The sequence below is a fragment of the Mus musculus genome, chromosome 10, assembly GCF_000001635.26.
Source record: "Mus musculus strain C57BL/6J chromosome 10, GRCm38.p6 C57BL/6J".
Lineage (NCBI taxonomy): Eukaryota > Metazoa > Chordata > Mammalia > Rodentia > Muridae > Mus > Mus musculus.
The window spans coordinates 69954226-69966465 of NC_000076.6; the positions used below are offsets into that span (position 1 = coordinate 69954226).

At 43.9% G+C, this 12240-nt stretch overlaps 1 protein-coding gene across 54 annotated transcripts in view; it reads left to right on the plus strand.

The window, feature by feature from the left end:
- Positions 1-12240, plus strand: part of Ank3 (ankyrin 3, epithelial) — a 493951-nt gene that overhangs the window by 420740 nt on the left and 60971 nt on the right. For 33 of the 54 annotated variants that reach the window (NM_146005.3, NM_170688.2, NM_170689.2 and 30 more), the window contains 2 exons: positions 1701-1925; positions 4693-4847. In NM_146005.3, coding sequence (NP_666117.2) covers positions 1701-1925; positions 4693-4847 — 380 coding nt within the window. Of the gene's footprint in view, positions 1-1700; positions 1926-2442; positions 2542-4692; positions 4848-12240 lie in introns of all 54 variants that reach the window. The other 21 variants (XM_011243299.2, XM_011243291.2, XM_011243290.2 and 18 more) reach the window with 1 other exon arrangement.

The window sequence follows — 12240 nt, forward strand, 5'->3', positions numbered from 1 at the left end:
CAGCTGTTGTCAGTGCAACACCCCTAATCTGGGCAAGCACTGCAGTGTGCATTTGTACTAATACAAGTACGATTTCAAGCCCAGAGTTTGACGAGAGTCCTCCATACACCTAGAGATAACTGATTCACCATGAATTACAGAGAGGACCAAGACTCCGTTGCTGACTGAGATAAACTGATGCTCACATGTGCATGCACACACGGTATATAATACATGTGTACCTAAGAAAATGAAGCAATTTGGAACAATTTCAAATGAGCCGCAGGCCATTTTTCCCTGGGAAGAATTCCTGTGGAAGCCTGAGTTGGTGAACGGAAGCCGATGGTCATTCCTTTGAATAGAGAGGGGAAGAGTATGTTTATTGTCTCCTTGTTTTTGAGACAGCTTTCCCTCTCCTGACTTGAATATTCTAGAAGCAAAAAAACAAAAATTCTCACAATAGCTAGAGTAATAAAAAGCAAGCACATGAAATAACAGAGAGAAAAGTAGTTAATCCAAAAACTTAAGCAAAAGGTGAGTCCACTTCACTGACGAGCAGTTGGTTCTGGAAACTCTCTCAACCAGAGAGCTCGCTCCACCTCATTGGCTCACCATGGGGAGTTTGCCTGAAGAAGTCTGCCTTGCCAGAAAACCCACAGATGACTCAGGGGTTTCAGATCCTTTGGCGGGATGTTAGTTTTTAGTTGGCACAAAGCTTAGACAATTATATAGAAAAGAATTTTGATGGATAGGATTTGCTTTTCTTAAAATAATATAATAGGGAACCATAGCTCTTTCTGATGCCCACTCTCTGATGCTGTGTGAATCGTGCATGTTTTCAGCTGTAAAAGTCAACAGGTACGGATGTGTCTGTTGGTTGATGTTTAACCAAAGTACCCATCACCAACAGAGGAGACTTTCCCTCGACATAGCCACGCACAGAAAAACATTTTTCCTTATTCCCGTTGACATAAAGGCAGATGAAAAATGTAGACCCTCTCGGAAATAACATTTAATTTCTATTTCTATTAGCACATGGCCTATTCAAATAAAGATGATGTTTTAATAGCTCCTCAGCCTCTTTTTTTTTTTTTATTAATGGACATTGAAAAGATTTAATTCCTTTCCATCAAAATCTTAGCAAGCCTAGTCACCTGCTTGTATATTTGTATTGTTTCATCCTAATGTCAAGAGCGTTGCTATGGGTGACTGTCCCTTTGTCTCACGAGTCGTGTGTTTTCTGCTACACTGTGGAGTTTCATCCTGTGTGTACTAGAGTGAGGTCCCATAAATAGGTTAGGGGAGAAACTAGTTAGACTAAAAATGACCTTCGACTGTCCCCTAAGCCATCCTCAAAGGCTACGGAGAGTGGTCACCTTTTTATTTATTTATTTTTTAACATCTGTATTCCTTTTCGTAGATACTGTTAGTTCCATCTTAACAAATGTCACTGTTCCTTCTCTGTGCCTCTGCTGACTTCCCTGCCTCCTGGGCACGGGGGCGTCCACTGAAAACCACCTCTGCCCTGAGTATGAGTTCTGTGCATGCCTGACGTGACTCCACAGTAGTAACTTCCAACTGCTGTTTCAGGGAGGGCAGAGCCGCTGGCTGCCTTTGCCCCCCCCCCCCGCCCCCTCCTGTACCTTGATGTTGCATTTCAAGCTCTGTGCAGTTTTACTTCTGTCTGTGACGCCCTCTGATCTTTTTCCAACCCCGCACAGGTTTCTGGTTAGCTTTATGGTGGACGCGAGAGGGGGCTCCATGCGAGGAAGCCGCCACCACGGGATGCGGATCATCATCCCTCCGCGAAAGTGTACGGCCCCCACCCGCATCACGTGCCGCCTGGTAAAGAGACATAAACTGGCCAACCCACCCCCCATGGTGGAAGGAGAGGGATTAGCCAGTAGGCTGGTAGAAATGGGTCCTGCGGGGGCACAATTTTTAGGGTAAGTTTCCCCCGTTTTCACTTTGGCCCTCTGACCACACTTTTTTTTCCTTTTGTCCTTGCGAACTCAAGACATCGACTCTTGAATATGGCTTGTCGGACCCCACTGGGGACTCGGGTGTGGTGTCAAAGGTCACCAAGCTGCTGCGTTGATAGGCTGCGGGTTCCTTAACTCAGCTGCCAGCCAATGCTCTTACTAACCAAGAAGCATGCTTTCTGCCCCACGGGTGAGCGGATGTTCGCCCTCACGAGGTCTCCCGTGGAAGTCAAGGCATCATCATTAGGAAGCCTTAGGAAGATGTCACCTCCCTGCATAAATGACTGCCATGGGGCCATGTCTCTTTAACGATAACTTTGAGACATAATCCACTGGGGTAGGGTATTTTACAAGAAGGAAAACTAAGTTTGCTTCATTGAGGTGGCACTTGGCAAAGCAGGTCAGGCTCTGTCCCGACGGACCGCGTGTTCACCATCTCCCCTTCTCGTTTTTCTCTTCCTGCTGCATGGATGTCACTCAGTAAACTGCATCTTCCCACCCATCCTCCCCCTGTAAATGAGGGCGAGAGCTTGGTTAGCCGAATCCTGCAGCTTGGGCCTCAAGGAACAAAATTTATTGGGTAGGATCTTCATAGACAAGACCAGAATGTGTACAGTTCTCCTTTCCATTTTCAATTTTTTTTTCTGTCACGCCCATGGTCTTATACTCGTCTTAAGTTTGTTCTTCTTCTTTTAGTTTTCTCTTTTCTGCTTTCAGTCGATGTGTGTCGCTGAAAGGGAACACCCATAAGTGGCTTGACTTAATGTGGCACTGCCGCTGTCATGTGCTTACGAAGCATGTGGGGACCCATCGAAAGCACTACCGCTGGCTTGTGCATCTGTCCACCCGCCTTTAAGTTGATATGTTTCTTCTCTGTGTACTTATTAGAGCGAGACCAACCGTCTCATTTTAACCAGTGTAAGAGAAGGTATTTGCAGACTTTGAGTCAATGTTTGCCACAGATGCTCTGTGTGTGTGTGTGTGTGTGTGTGTGTGTGTGTGTGTGTGAGTGAGAGAGAGAGAGAGAGAGAGAGAGAGAGAGAGAGAGAGAGATATTAGACTTGCAGATCACTGTTATAAAGTGTAATCTTTACAGGCTCTGAGAAGAAAAAAGGAATCAACCAATAAGTAAGATCCTTTTGAATGTGTCAAGAGCACATGATATTTAAAGAAATGGGACTCGAGGCAGCCCAGACAGTCTGTTGAGCTGTCAAAATGTCGTTTTGTCTCCTTTAAGTTGAAATGTATCATTGTTTGTCTGCTTGTCTGACTGTTTCTGCCTTGGCAGTCTGCATGAAAAGCCCGTTATGAATTGTCTTGCTTGGCTGTCCCCTTGGTCAAAGGCCCTGCCTATACCTTCTCTCCAGCATTGCTGAGTGTCCTACACAAAGCCACAGAGAGAGTATCAGACACTTTAACCCGCAAAGACTGTATCTTGTTCTCAAAAAAATGAAATGATACCTAATGTCCAACTATAAAGTATGTTCTTAAATTATGGGAAATTTCATAATGACATTATTAACACTGTTTTTACTCATTAAAGAATAAAGGCACTATAAAAATATTTTTAATTTTAATTCTTTACAATAATTTTGGCAAAAGTAAAATCATGACCTTTATCGGCCTCATTTTTGATTACTACTTTTATGAGCAATCCAGATATTCACATTTCATTTGTAGTTTTGATCTTTACCACAGCCTCTCTTTAAGCTCTGCCTCCTGAAGCCTGTATTTGTTGCTACTGTGTATGCATAAACAGCTAGGCTAAGCCAGGTTGCACACAGCCTCTACAGAGAACAATGATACTGTCTGTTAAGCACCATCAGATAAAACGGCACAATCCAACTACATGAACTGTGCGTGACTGTGGTCTGCTTACCCCTCCATCTTTCCCAGCGTTTCTCCATACTTCTGTAAAACTCAGGAAAGTGATTTCTCGTGACTTGATTTGGTCATCTTCAGTTCGCAGCCATTCTCTTCCATTTGTCTGAGAAAGGACACTGTCAAAGATTAACTCCTTCCTGTGACAATTTCAAACTCACATGTACTCTTCCAAAACATGCCAGCATTCCCTGGATAGGTGTGAAGTCACGTCAGGCAACAAAGCCACCCTTTGCTTATTCCCAAAGGGCACAATCAGAAAAACTGTTTTAAATGCAAAGGCGTGCCAATCGTCGGAGGGTCGAGATTATGGCAGTGTCTATTTATTTCTGGGGGGGGGGGGGGTAGAGAAATGATCTTCCAGTAGGGTAAATTTCTTTTTTCAAAGAAATGACTGTGTCCTTTTAACTCATTAGCATCTCGTATAATATAATGTATCTATTATGTTTTTAATTTTTAAAAAATGGGCCGGTTTTCTTTCTTTATGGCCTATTTTAGTCATGTTTAACTTGAAATTTCCTATTTATATGTGTTTTATTCCCACCCCACCCCCACCCCCATTCAATTTGACGCCTAGCACACAGTAGGCCTTCAAGAACTGTTTGTGACTGAATGACAGCATGTTATTGGGCTTGTAATACCATTTAACTAGCAATGATTCTGCAGCTTTGAGACCATTCCCAATCCAAATGGCACCTCTGGTTTTCAACTCAATCCTATTAATGAGACTTTATTTATTTATTTATTTATTTATTTATTTATTTATTTTTAGTATTCTACTACAGATATATTTAAATTGATACAAAAAGAAATCATGTGGCTTTTTTTGTTTGTTTGTTTTGTTTTCTAGCCCCGTCATTGTGGAAATCCCTCATTTTGGGTCCATGAGGGGGAAGGAGAGAGAACTTATCGTCCTTCGGAGCGAGAACGGAGAGACCTGGAAGGAACATCAGTTTGACAGTAAAAACGAAGACCTCGCGGAGCTTCTCAATGGCATGGATGAAGGTATCGATCCCCTCGGATCTGTGGCCAGGGACAGGGTGAAGTGGGTGAGGTACTCCTCGCACATCCCAGGATGCAGGATCCAGGGTCTTCAGCATCTTTGCCGTACCTAAGGCATCGACTTTGTTTTGATATGTGTACGGGCATTTTGCCTGCACTCACAGGTCGCATGTCCCACATGCATGCCTGGTGCCATGGATCCTCTGGTACTGAAGTTAAAGATGGTTGTGAGCTGCATGGCGGGTCGTGGGACCTGAACCCAGGTTAGAGGAGCAGCCAGAGCTTTTAACTGCCGAGCCATCTCTCCAGACCCAGTTCTGTAAATTTTCTAACCAAATGTATCAATCTTTCCAAGACCTAAGAAGGCTTTTGCTAGTGGAAAGAGAAACAGGAGGTTAAAACAAACAAACACAATCCAGAGGGAGTTTATAACATTCGCCTACAGTGTGAGCATTTATAGTATGTTTTTGGCATTTTCATTCTGTTTTCTCCTAAGTTACTTCAATGTCTTTCATACATTTTTTTTTATACATTTGAGCCACCATGGTTTTGTTGTTGTTGATGATGATGATGACAATGATGTTTTGTTTTTGAAAGTTTCAAAGCTGGTTGGAATTTATGTGTTGTGCCTTCTTTGAGCCACTGAGGCTCACACACTTCTTTCTTAATTATAATCAATTCCTTCTTCTCTGGAGGCATGAAGTCAGGGTTTCATGGAGCCCCTGTAGCAGGGGATGACCTTGAATACCCAATCCTCCTGCCTTCGCCTCCTCAGCACTAAGACTACAGGTGTGTGTCACTTATGCCTGGCTCATACACCTCCTTGAGGTTTTTGTAGTGCTTAGAACCGTATCTGTTTTCCTTAGTAAATGGTGCTGTAGAAAGAAACACCAGCTAACCATCACTGTGATTTGACTTCCTAACTGGTCCAGATCCCACAGCCATTTTCCTGGAACAGTGAAGATCTATTCCCTAGTACCAAAATCAGCTCTTTTATCATCTCATTCTCTGTGTTTGGGTTTCATCTACGGGGGCCTCTTGTAGGTTCCGACTGTGGACCACAGATGTAGACAGATCTGGGATGTTCAAAGAATGGCTGAGCAGGTGCCTAGACCGCCGCGAGCCTAGAAACAGAAATTGTTCTTTTTATTTCTATAGCGTTACCATTAAGATAAATAAATGATTAGGAAATATAATTTCCCTTTAGGAAAATATAATTGCCCTTTAGGAAATAATAATTTTTAAGCTTTTAATAAATATCAGTTACTGTCACCACTGTTTTGGTCTATAGGGAAAAAAAAGTGCCATACCAAAATTTTTGTATGTGATAGAGTTGCCATCAACCATGCAATTTAAAGATGCCTGTACCTCCAGGAAGAAGGAAACTGTTGACAGCACACTGGAAAATGCCTTTTATGTAGAGGCTCCTAGGGAAAGCACAGCTTACAAGCTCAGTGATCTTATTCCATTGTTGTTGTTATTTTATTGTTAGTATATAAGTGTTATGCCTGTGTGTGCATCTTGGTGCCCGAGGTGGTGGTAAGCCTTCCTGTGGGTGATAGGAACTAACCTCGGGTCTTTCACAAAACAGCAAGTGCCCTTAACCACTGAGCCAACTCTCCTGACATCCATGGATGCCAAGTGGCCTTCCCAGCTTGCCTTGCTAAGCAGAGGGACAGGGCGGAAACCTAGAGTTACAACTATAACCCACTTGTTTTCAAAATGTGTGTCCAATGAGAAAGAAGACGAGCCATTGGTGGAAAGTTCTAGCTTTGGTCCAATGAGATTTGGTCAAGATTGAGCCTAGAAAAAGTCCCATGGGTGTGCATTATTTAAGGTCTGTGCACAGTGTGGAGACTTTCTTACCTCCATTTTCAAAGAGCCAATGAGGCTTTGGTTTCACTTTACGCAATGAGACCAGGACATGTGAATACTCCCACGTTTAAAGAGGCAAACCCTGGAGCCCATTAGAACAAGATGTTTAACGTTTTGGTCATATATTAAATATAATAATTAATCAGAATGGGGGAGCACAACACATTTATATCCAGTTACCAGTTAATCTGAATCCATACTCCATATCACCACTGTCCTGAGCCCCAAAGCTACTTCAAAGTAGAAATCAGTATCTTTTTGTGAAAAGCCAGGCCTGTCCTTTTCCTTGAAGATTCAACTTACAGACTAAGTTCTCCCTCCCATGGAGAAATGCACTGAGCAGGGCTGGCAGGAAGCCCATGTCCAAAAAGAGCTCACCAAACCATCGAATCACAAAGAGGCACGGGGCTGGAGAGATGGCTCAGTGGTTAGGAGCGCTGACTGTTCTTCCAGAGATCCTGAGTTCAATTCCCAGAAACCTCATGGTGTGGCTCACAACCATCTGTAATGGGATCTGATGCCCTCTTCTGGTGTGTCTGAAAACAGCAACAGTGTACTCACATACATTAAAAATAAATAAATAAATCTTTTTTAAAAAATTTTCCCGAGGAGGCAGTGGGGCATACTTGGATGCCAAGAGCCCAGCATCAGTCACGTGATTCCTCTGGTGGAAGAAAAAAATGTCTTCATGGTCACACACTCAAGCATAGCTACAGTCTGTGTTCCCCCTCCTTCTCCCTCTCCTCCCCCTCCTCCTCTTCCTTCTCCTCCTCTCCCTCCTCCTTCCCCTCCTCCTCTCCATCCTCCTCTTTGTTGGATAGTTGTTAATGAGAAAAAAGCAACCCATGAAACAGACCGACAACTCAAGATGTCCTCAAAGAATTAAGCCAGTCAATTGTTACAGTACTCAACCAGATCGTTTCTCTGCTCAGTAACAGTTAATATATAAATAATGTATGACCCCTAACACGTGCTTATTATAAATGTCTCCTCAGTGTATATGCATGTGTATGTGTGTGTGTGTGTTGTTTTGTTTTGTTTTGTTTTGTTCTTGGCAAGGTTTCTCTATGGAGCCCTGGCTGTCCTGGAACCCACTGTGTAGACCAGGCTTGGCCTCAAACTCCTGCCTCCTCCCAAGTTCTGGGATCAAAGGCATGCACCACCCCCACCTGGCTTAAATGTCTCTTTTTAGTGCTCCCTTCTCCATAAGTGCATTTTTCATGTATTATTGTAGAGTCTATAGTCAGATAAATTGGCCTTCCTCCACATACATGCTGAAAAATATTAATACTCAGTGTATTTAGTGCCACCTTAGTTAATATTTCAGTCTCCTGTTTTTACTAAGCAAGATAGTTGTGCGGGTCAGGGAGTGATGCCCAGTGGATATTGCATTTGCCATGCAAGCATGGCTAGTAACCTGCCCGGGCCTGCCAGCTGCCTGCGATCAGAGCACGTAAGAGGCAAAGATAGGGAGTCCCAGAGGCAGACTGGCCAGTTAGACTAGCCAGAATTGGCTAACTCCGGGTTTAGCAAGACACCTTGCTTCAAGAAAGGTGAGTGGCTAGGCAAGATGCCTGACCTCAACTTCAGGTCTCTACATGCGCACACAGGCAAGTACATACTCACACACACAACACATGCCAACAAAACAAAACAAAGCAGTGATAAAGGTCGGATGCCCTTTATTGTTTCAACACATGCCCACAACATTAACTGCTAGAATAACTTCAAGGAACCACAGGTCCCAGGAGGGGGATAGTTTACACAGTGTGATATTGACGTTGGCATCATGGTCTGTGCCCAGCCAGTGACTGTCCTGTGTGGCTGTAAGCAGTCTCTTTAATATTCATCTAACCGCACCTTGTGAGGCTGCCTTGCAGGTAGCTAATGGGCAGGGGATGAGCCAGGGGATGTAGAGTCCTTACAGAAACGCCTGCTGCAGAGCACCGCTCACTTCCTCCATGTTCAGTCGCAGGTGCTGCCTAAGCTGTGCATAGAGTCCTGGAGTCTGATACCGGCCTAAAGACAACGGGGGCATTCCTCACCCCCCACCCCCAATTTGTTCATGGCTATCATTTGCAGGTCAAGCTCTCTACCTGAATGAGCTCTATCTTTTCAAGGGAGCACCGTTTTCCAAATGCACACACAAGCCAAGAACTTTCCACTCACTACCCAGTCAAGAAACAGCAAACAGATGTCCCTCTGCACACCCTGGGCTCCGCCGCACCCACTTGCCTTCTTGCGCTGTAGGCATTTATTTTCCTTTGTGTGCTCTCAAATGAAGCGAGCTCGCTGTGGTGGCTGCTTCTGTTCATTGTGGTCCTGACAGGATCGAGAGTCACCCAGAAGCAAGCACCCAGGCACACCTGGGAGGTATTACTTTGGGCTTGCCTGTGAGAGAACCTCCCCCTATTAGGTTAACTGAGGTGCCCTCAAAGTGAGGAGCGCTATTCCCTGGGTTTTCATCTTAGGTTATTTCAAAGGAGAAAGCTAGCAGAGCATAAATATTCACTGTTCTCTACTTCCTGGTTGCATGTAGCTGCTTTAAACCCTTGTTACTATGAATTTCCTGTCATGGTAAACTCTGCCCTTAAACTGTAAGCCAAAGTAAACCCTTATTTCTGTGTTTGTGTGCATGTGTGTCCATGTGTCTTTGTGTGTGTGTGTCTGTCTGTCTGTGTATTTCAGTGTATCTTTGTGTGTGTCCATGTGTCCTTGTGTGTGACCATGTGTGTGTGCATCTCAGACAAAGCCATTAGGTGTCCTGCTCTACCGTGCTACACCTTAGCCATTAGGTGTCCTGCTCTATCATGCTACACCTTAGCCATTAGGTGTCCTGCTCTACCGTGCTACACCTTAGCCATTAGGTGTCCTGCTCTATCATGCTACACCTTATTGCCTTGACACAGGGTCTCACTGAAGCCAGAACTCTTCATTTTTGCCTAGGCTGCCTGACCAGCAAGCCCCAGCTCTCCTCCTGCCTCCCTCTCTCTCTCTCTCTCTCTCTCTCTCTCTCTCTCTCTCTCTCTCTCTCTCTCTCTCTCACACCTCACCTCCTGACACCTTGTACTGAGATCGCATAGGCAATGCCAGGCTATGCCAGGCTTCCTAAGTGGGCATTGGGGAGCACAACTCAGGTGGCTCTGCTTGCACCAAGTTGCTTTCCCCTGTCCCTATTCCTATTGTTTATTGTTAATCGAGCCAGAGTATCGGCGGTTGTGCCAATTAAGCAGGCGTATGAGCTCCTCTGTGATGAGGTAAACTGCTAGACCTGTCTGGGTGTTCAGAACCTGTCCTTACCAACTCAAGTTTCAGGTGGCAGCTCAGTTTTTATCTCTGGCAGCAGACAGAGATCTATCGTATCTAGGTCTTTGCACAAGAAAAGGTGCTGCAGATGTGCAAACAACATTAACAGGCACGTATCCCACCAGCAAGCATCCCACACTGTGTAACGAAAACCTTAATAAACTCAGTGCCTCCAAAGTCCATTCCTAATAGCTATTTGTAGTTTTGTCAGATCTGGGACCACAGGTTCCAAGTCCCCTTCCTCCTCCCGGGTCCCTAACTTACAAATCAAAGCAGTTTAGCAATGGCTCAACGAGGATCCCCTCAAGTAGCCAGTTGTTGCAAGTAGTTGTATTGAGTCTGATACAAATTAAAATGTGGTTACAAATGTAACACTAAATAGAAAATGACTACCTGCTTCTAAATATATTTCTGTCAACAGAATATTAGAATTAAATTTCTAAGTTCCAAACTGGCACTTCTTTTCAATACTTACCTTTATCAAGCTTAAGATAAATGGTAATTTTAAAAGTGCCCCGTCATAGTTGAGCAGTGAAAAATGGAGCCTTACATTGTAGACATGTGGCCTACAGCGCCATCTTCTGGAGTCATCTGGTAGTGATGGTTCTGCAATTTTTTTCCAAATAGAAAACGTTTCTCAAGATTGCATTTAAAGTGCCGAAAGAATACATAACAATTTACTTCTAAAATCCCCCAAACGAATTACAACAAAATAGTTACCTATTTTCAATCTGTTTCAGTAAACTGGCATTTTAAATCAACCGAATGAAGACTGAGGCATAGCAAAAGGAAAGGAAAATATTCCCCAAATAGGCTCTGAAATCTGATACTTGGGAAATGGAAATTGGGCCAAAGTAAACCAGCACTGATACTTCCCACCTCCATATGATCTGTGTGCATAGATTTGCCAGCAACTTGACATTATGACCATAAATTTGGGACCCCAAGGAACGACCTCAGCTATGTTGTTCCTGGGGTCAGACAGTGCGTTAGCCCAGGCTTGGGAATCAGCATTAGCTACGTTTGGGTGTGGTGCACCAGTGTGCCCAGCACAGCAGGTCTGAGCTGCAGCCCCTGGGTGTCATGCTTCTGCCAGGCACCTCGTGAGGGTGGTGTAACTTGAAGACACTTTCCATGAGCCCGTCTCGAGATAGGATTGTACTGATTGTTTTTCTCCATAAATGTAGGGCTAACCATTTAAAGGTCTGAAGAGAGGCATGACAGAGTAATTTTCCTGAAAACTGTGTTTTCAGAAATGGTTACGTAGGCTGAGCAGAAATTAAACCTGAGCATGGAGCTCATCATTCATGGGACATTGAGGCCTCTGTGTTTCTCTCCTTAGACGTCACACTCACACCAACCAGGTCCCAAGCAGCTCTTGAGAGCAAAGGCACCAGACAGACACAGTCTAAGTAAGAGAAGCAGACTTTCAGGCCCCGCCCAGTATAGGACAGTGAAGTCAGAGTATCCAGTGTGGAACTGAGAGTATAAGCTGTTCACAGACAGTGCTTGTGTCTTAAACTGTGCAAATACCAGGGCGGTAGTTCTCAACCTGTGAGTCGCGACCCCTTTGGCAAACCTTTTTCTTCAAAGATATTTACATTACAATTCGTAACAGTCGCAAAATTACAAAGCAACAAAATAAATTTACATGCATATATGTGTGTATGTGTATATATATATATATATATATATATATGTATTTATATTTATATTTATAAAGTAACAAAAATCATTTTATGGTTGAGGGGTCAGTTCAACATGTGGGACTGTATTAAAGGGCCCGCAGCGTTAGGATGGTTGGAATCGACTGTACTGGGGATTCCATGACTGTGAGTGTGATCCACACAGCACATTTATGGTATGGATTATCTTCTGGACATCTTCTCTGTGCAACAGCGGATCTCTAAGCAACGATTCTTGTTCTATATTCCTACTTCTATGAGTGCTATGTCCTCAGGCACACACCAGAACAGGGCATACGATCCCATTACAGATGGTTGTGAGCTACCATGTGGTTGCTGGGAATTGCACTCAGGTCCTCTGGAAGAGCAGTCACTGCTCTTAACCACTGAGCCATCTCTCCAGCCCCTCTACTTCTCTTTTCTAAAAAAAAAAAAAAAAAAAAAAAAAGGACCATTTAAAATGTATATCTCAATGCATATAAATCCATTCTCCCCTCCCCCAAAAGATGTTGGGATTGTCAGACTTATTA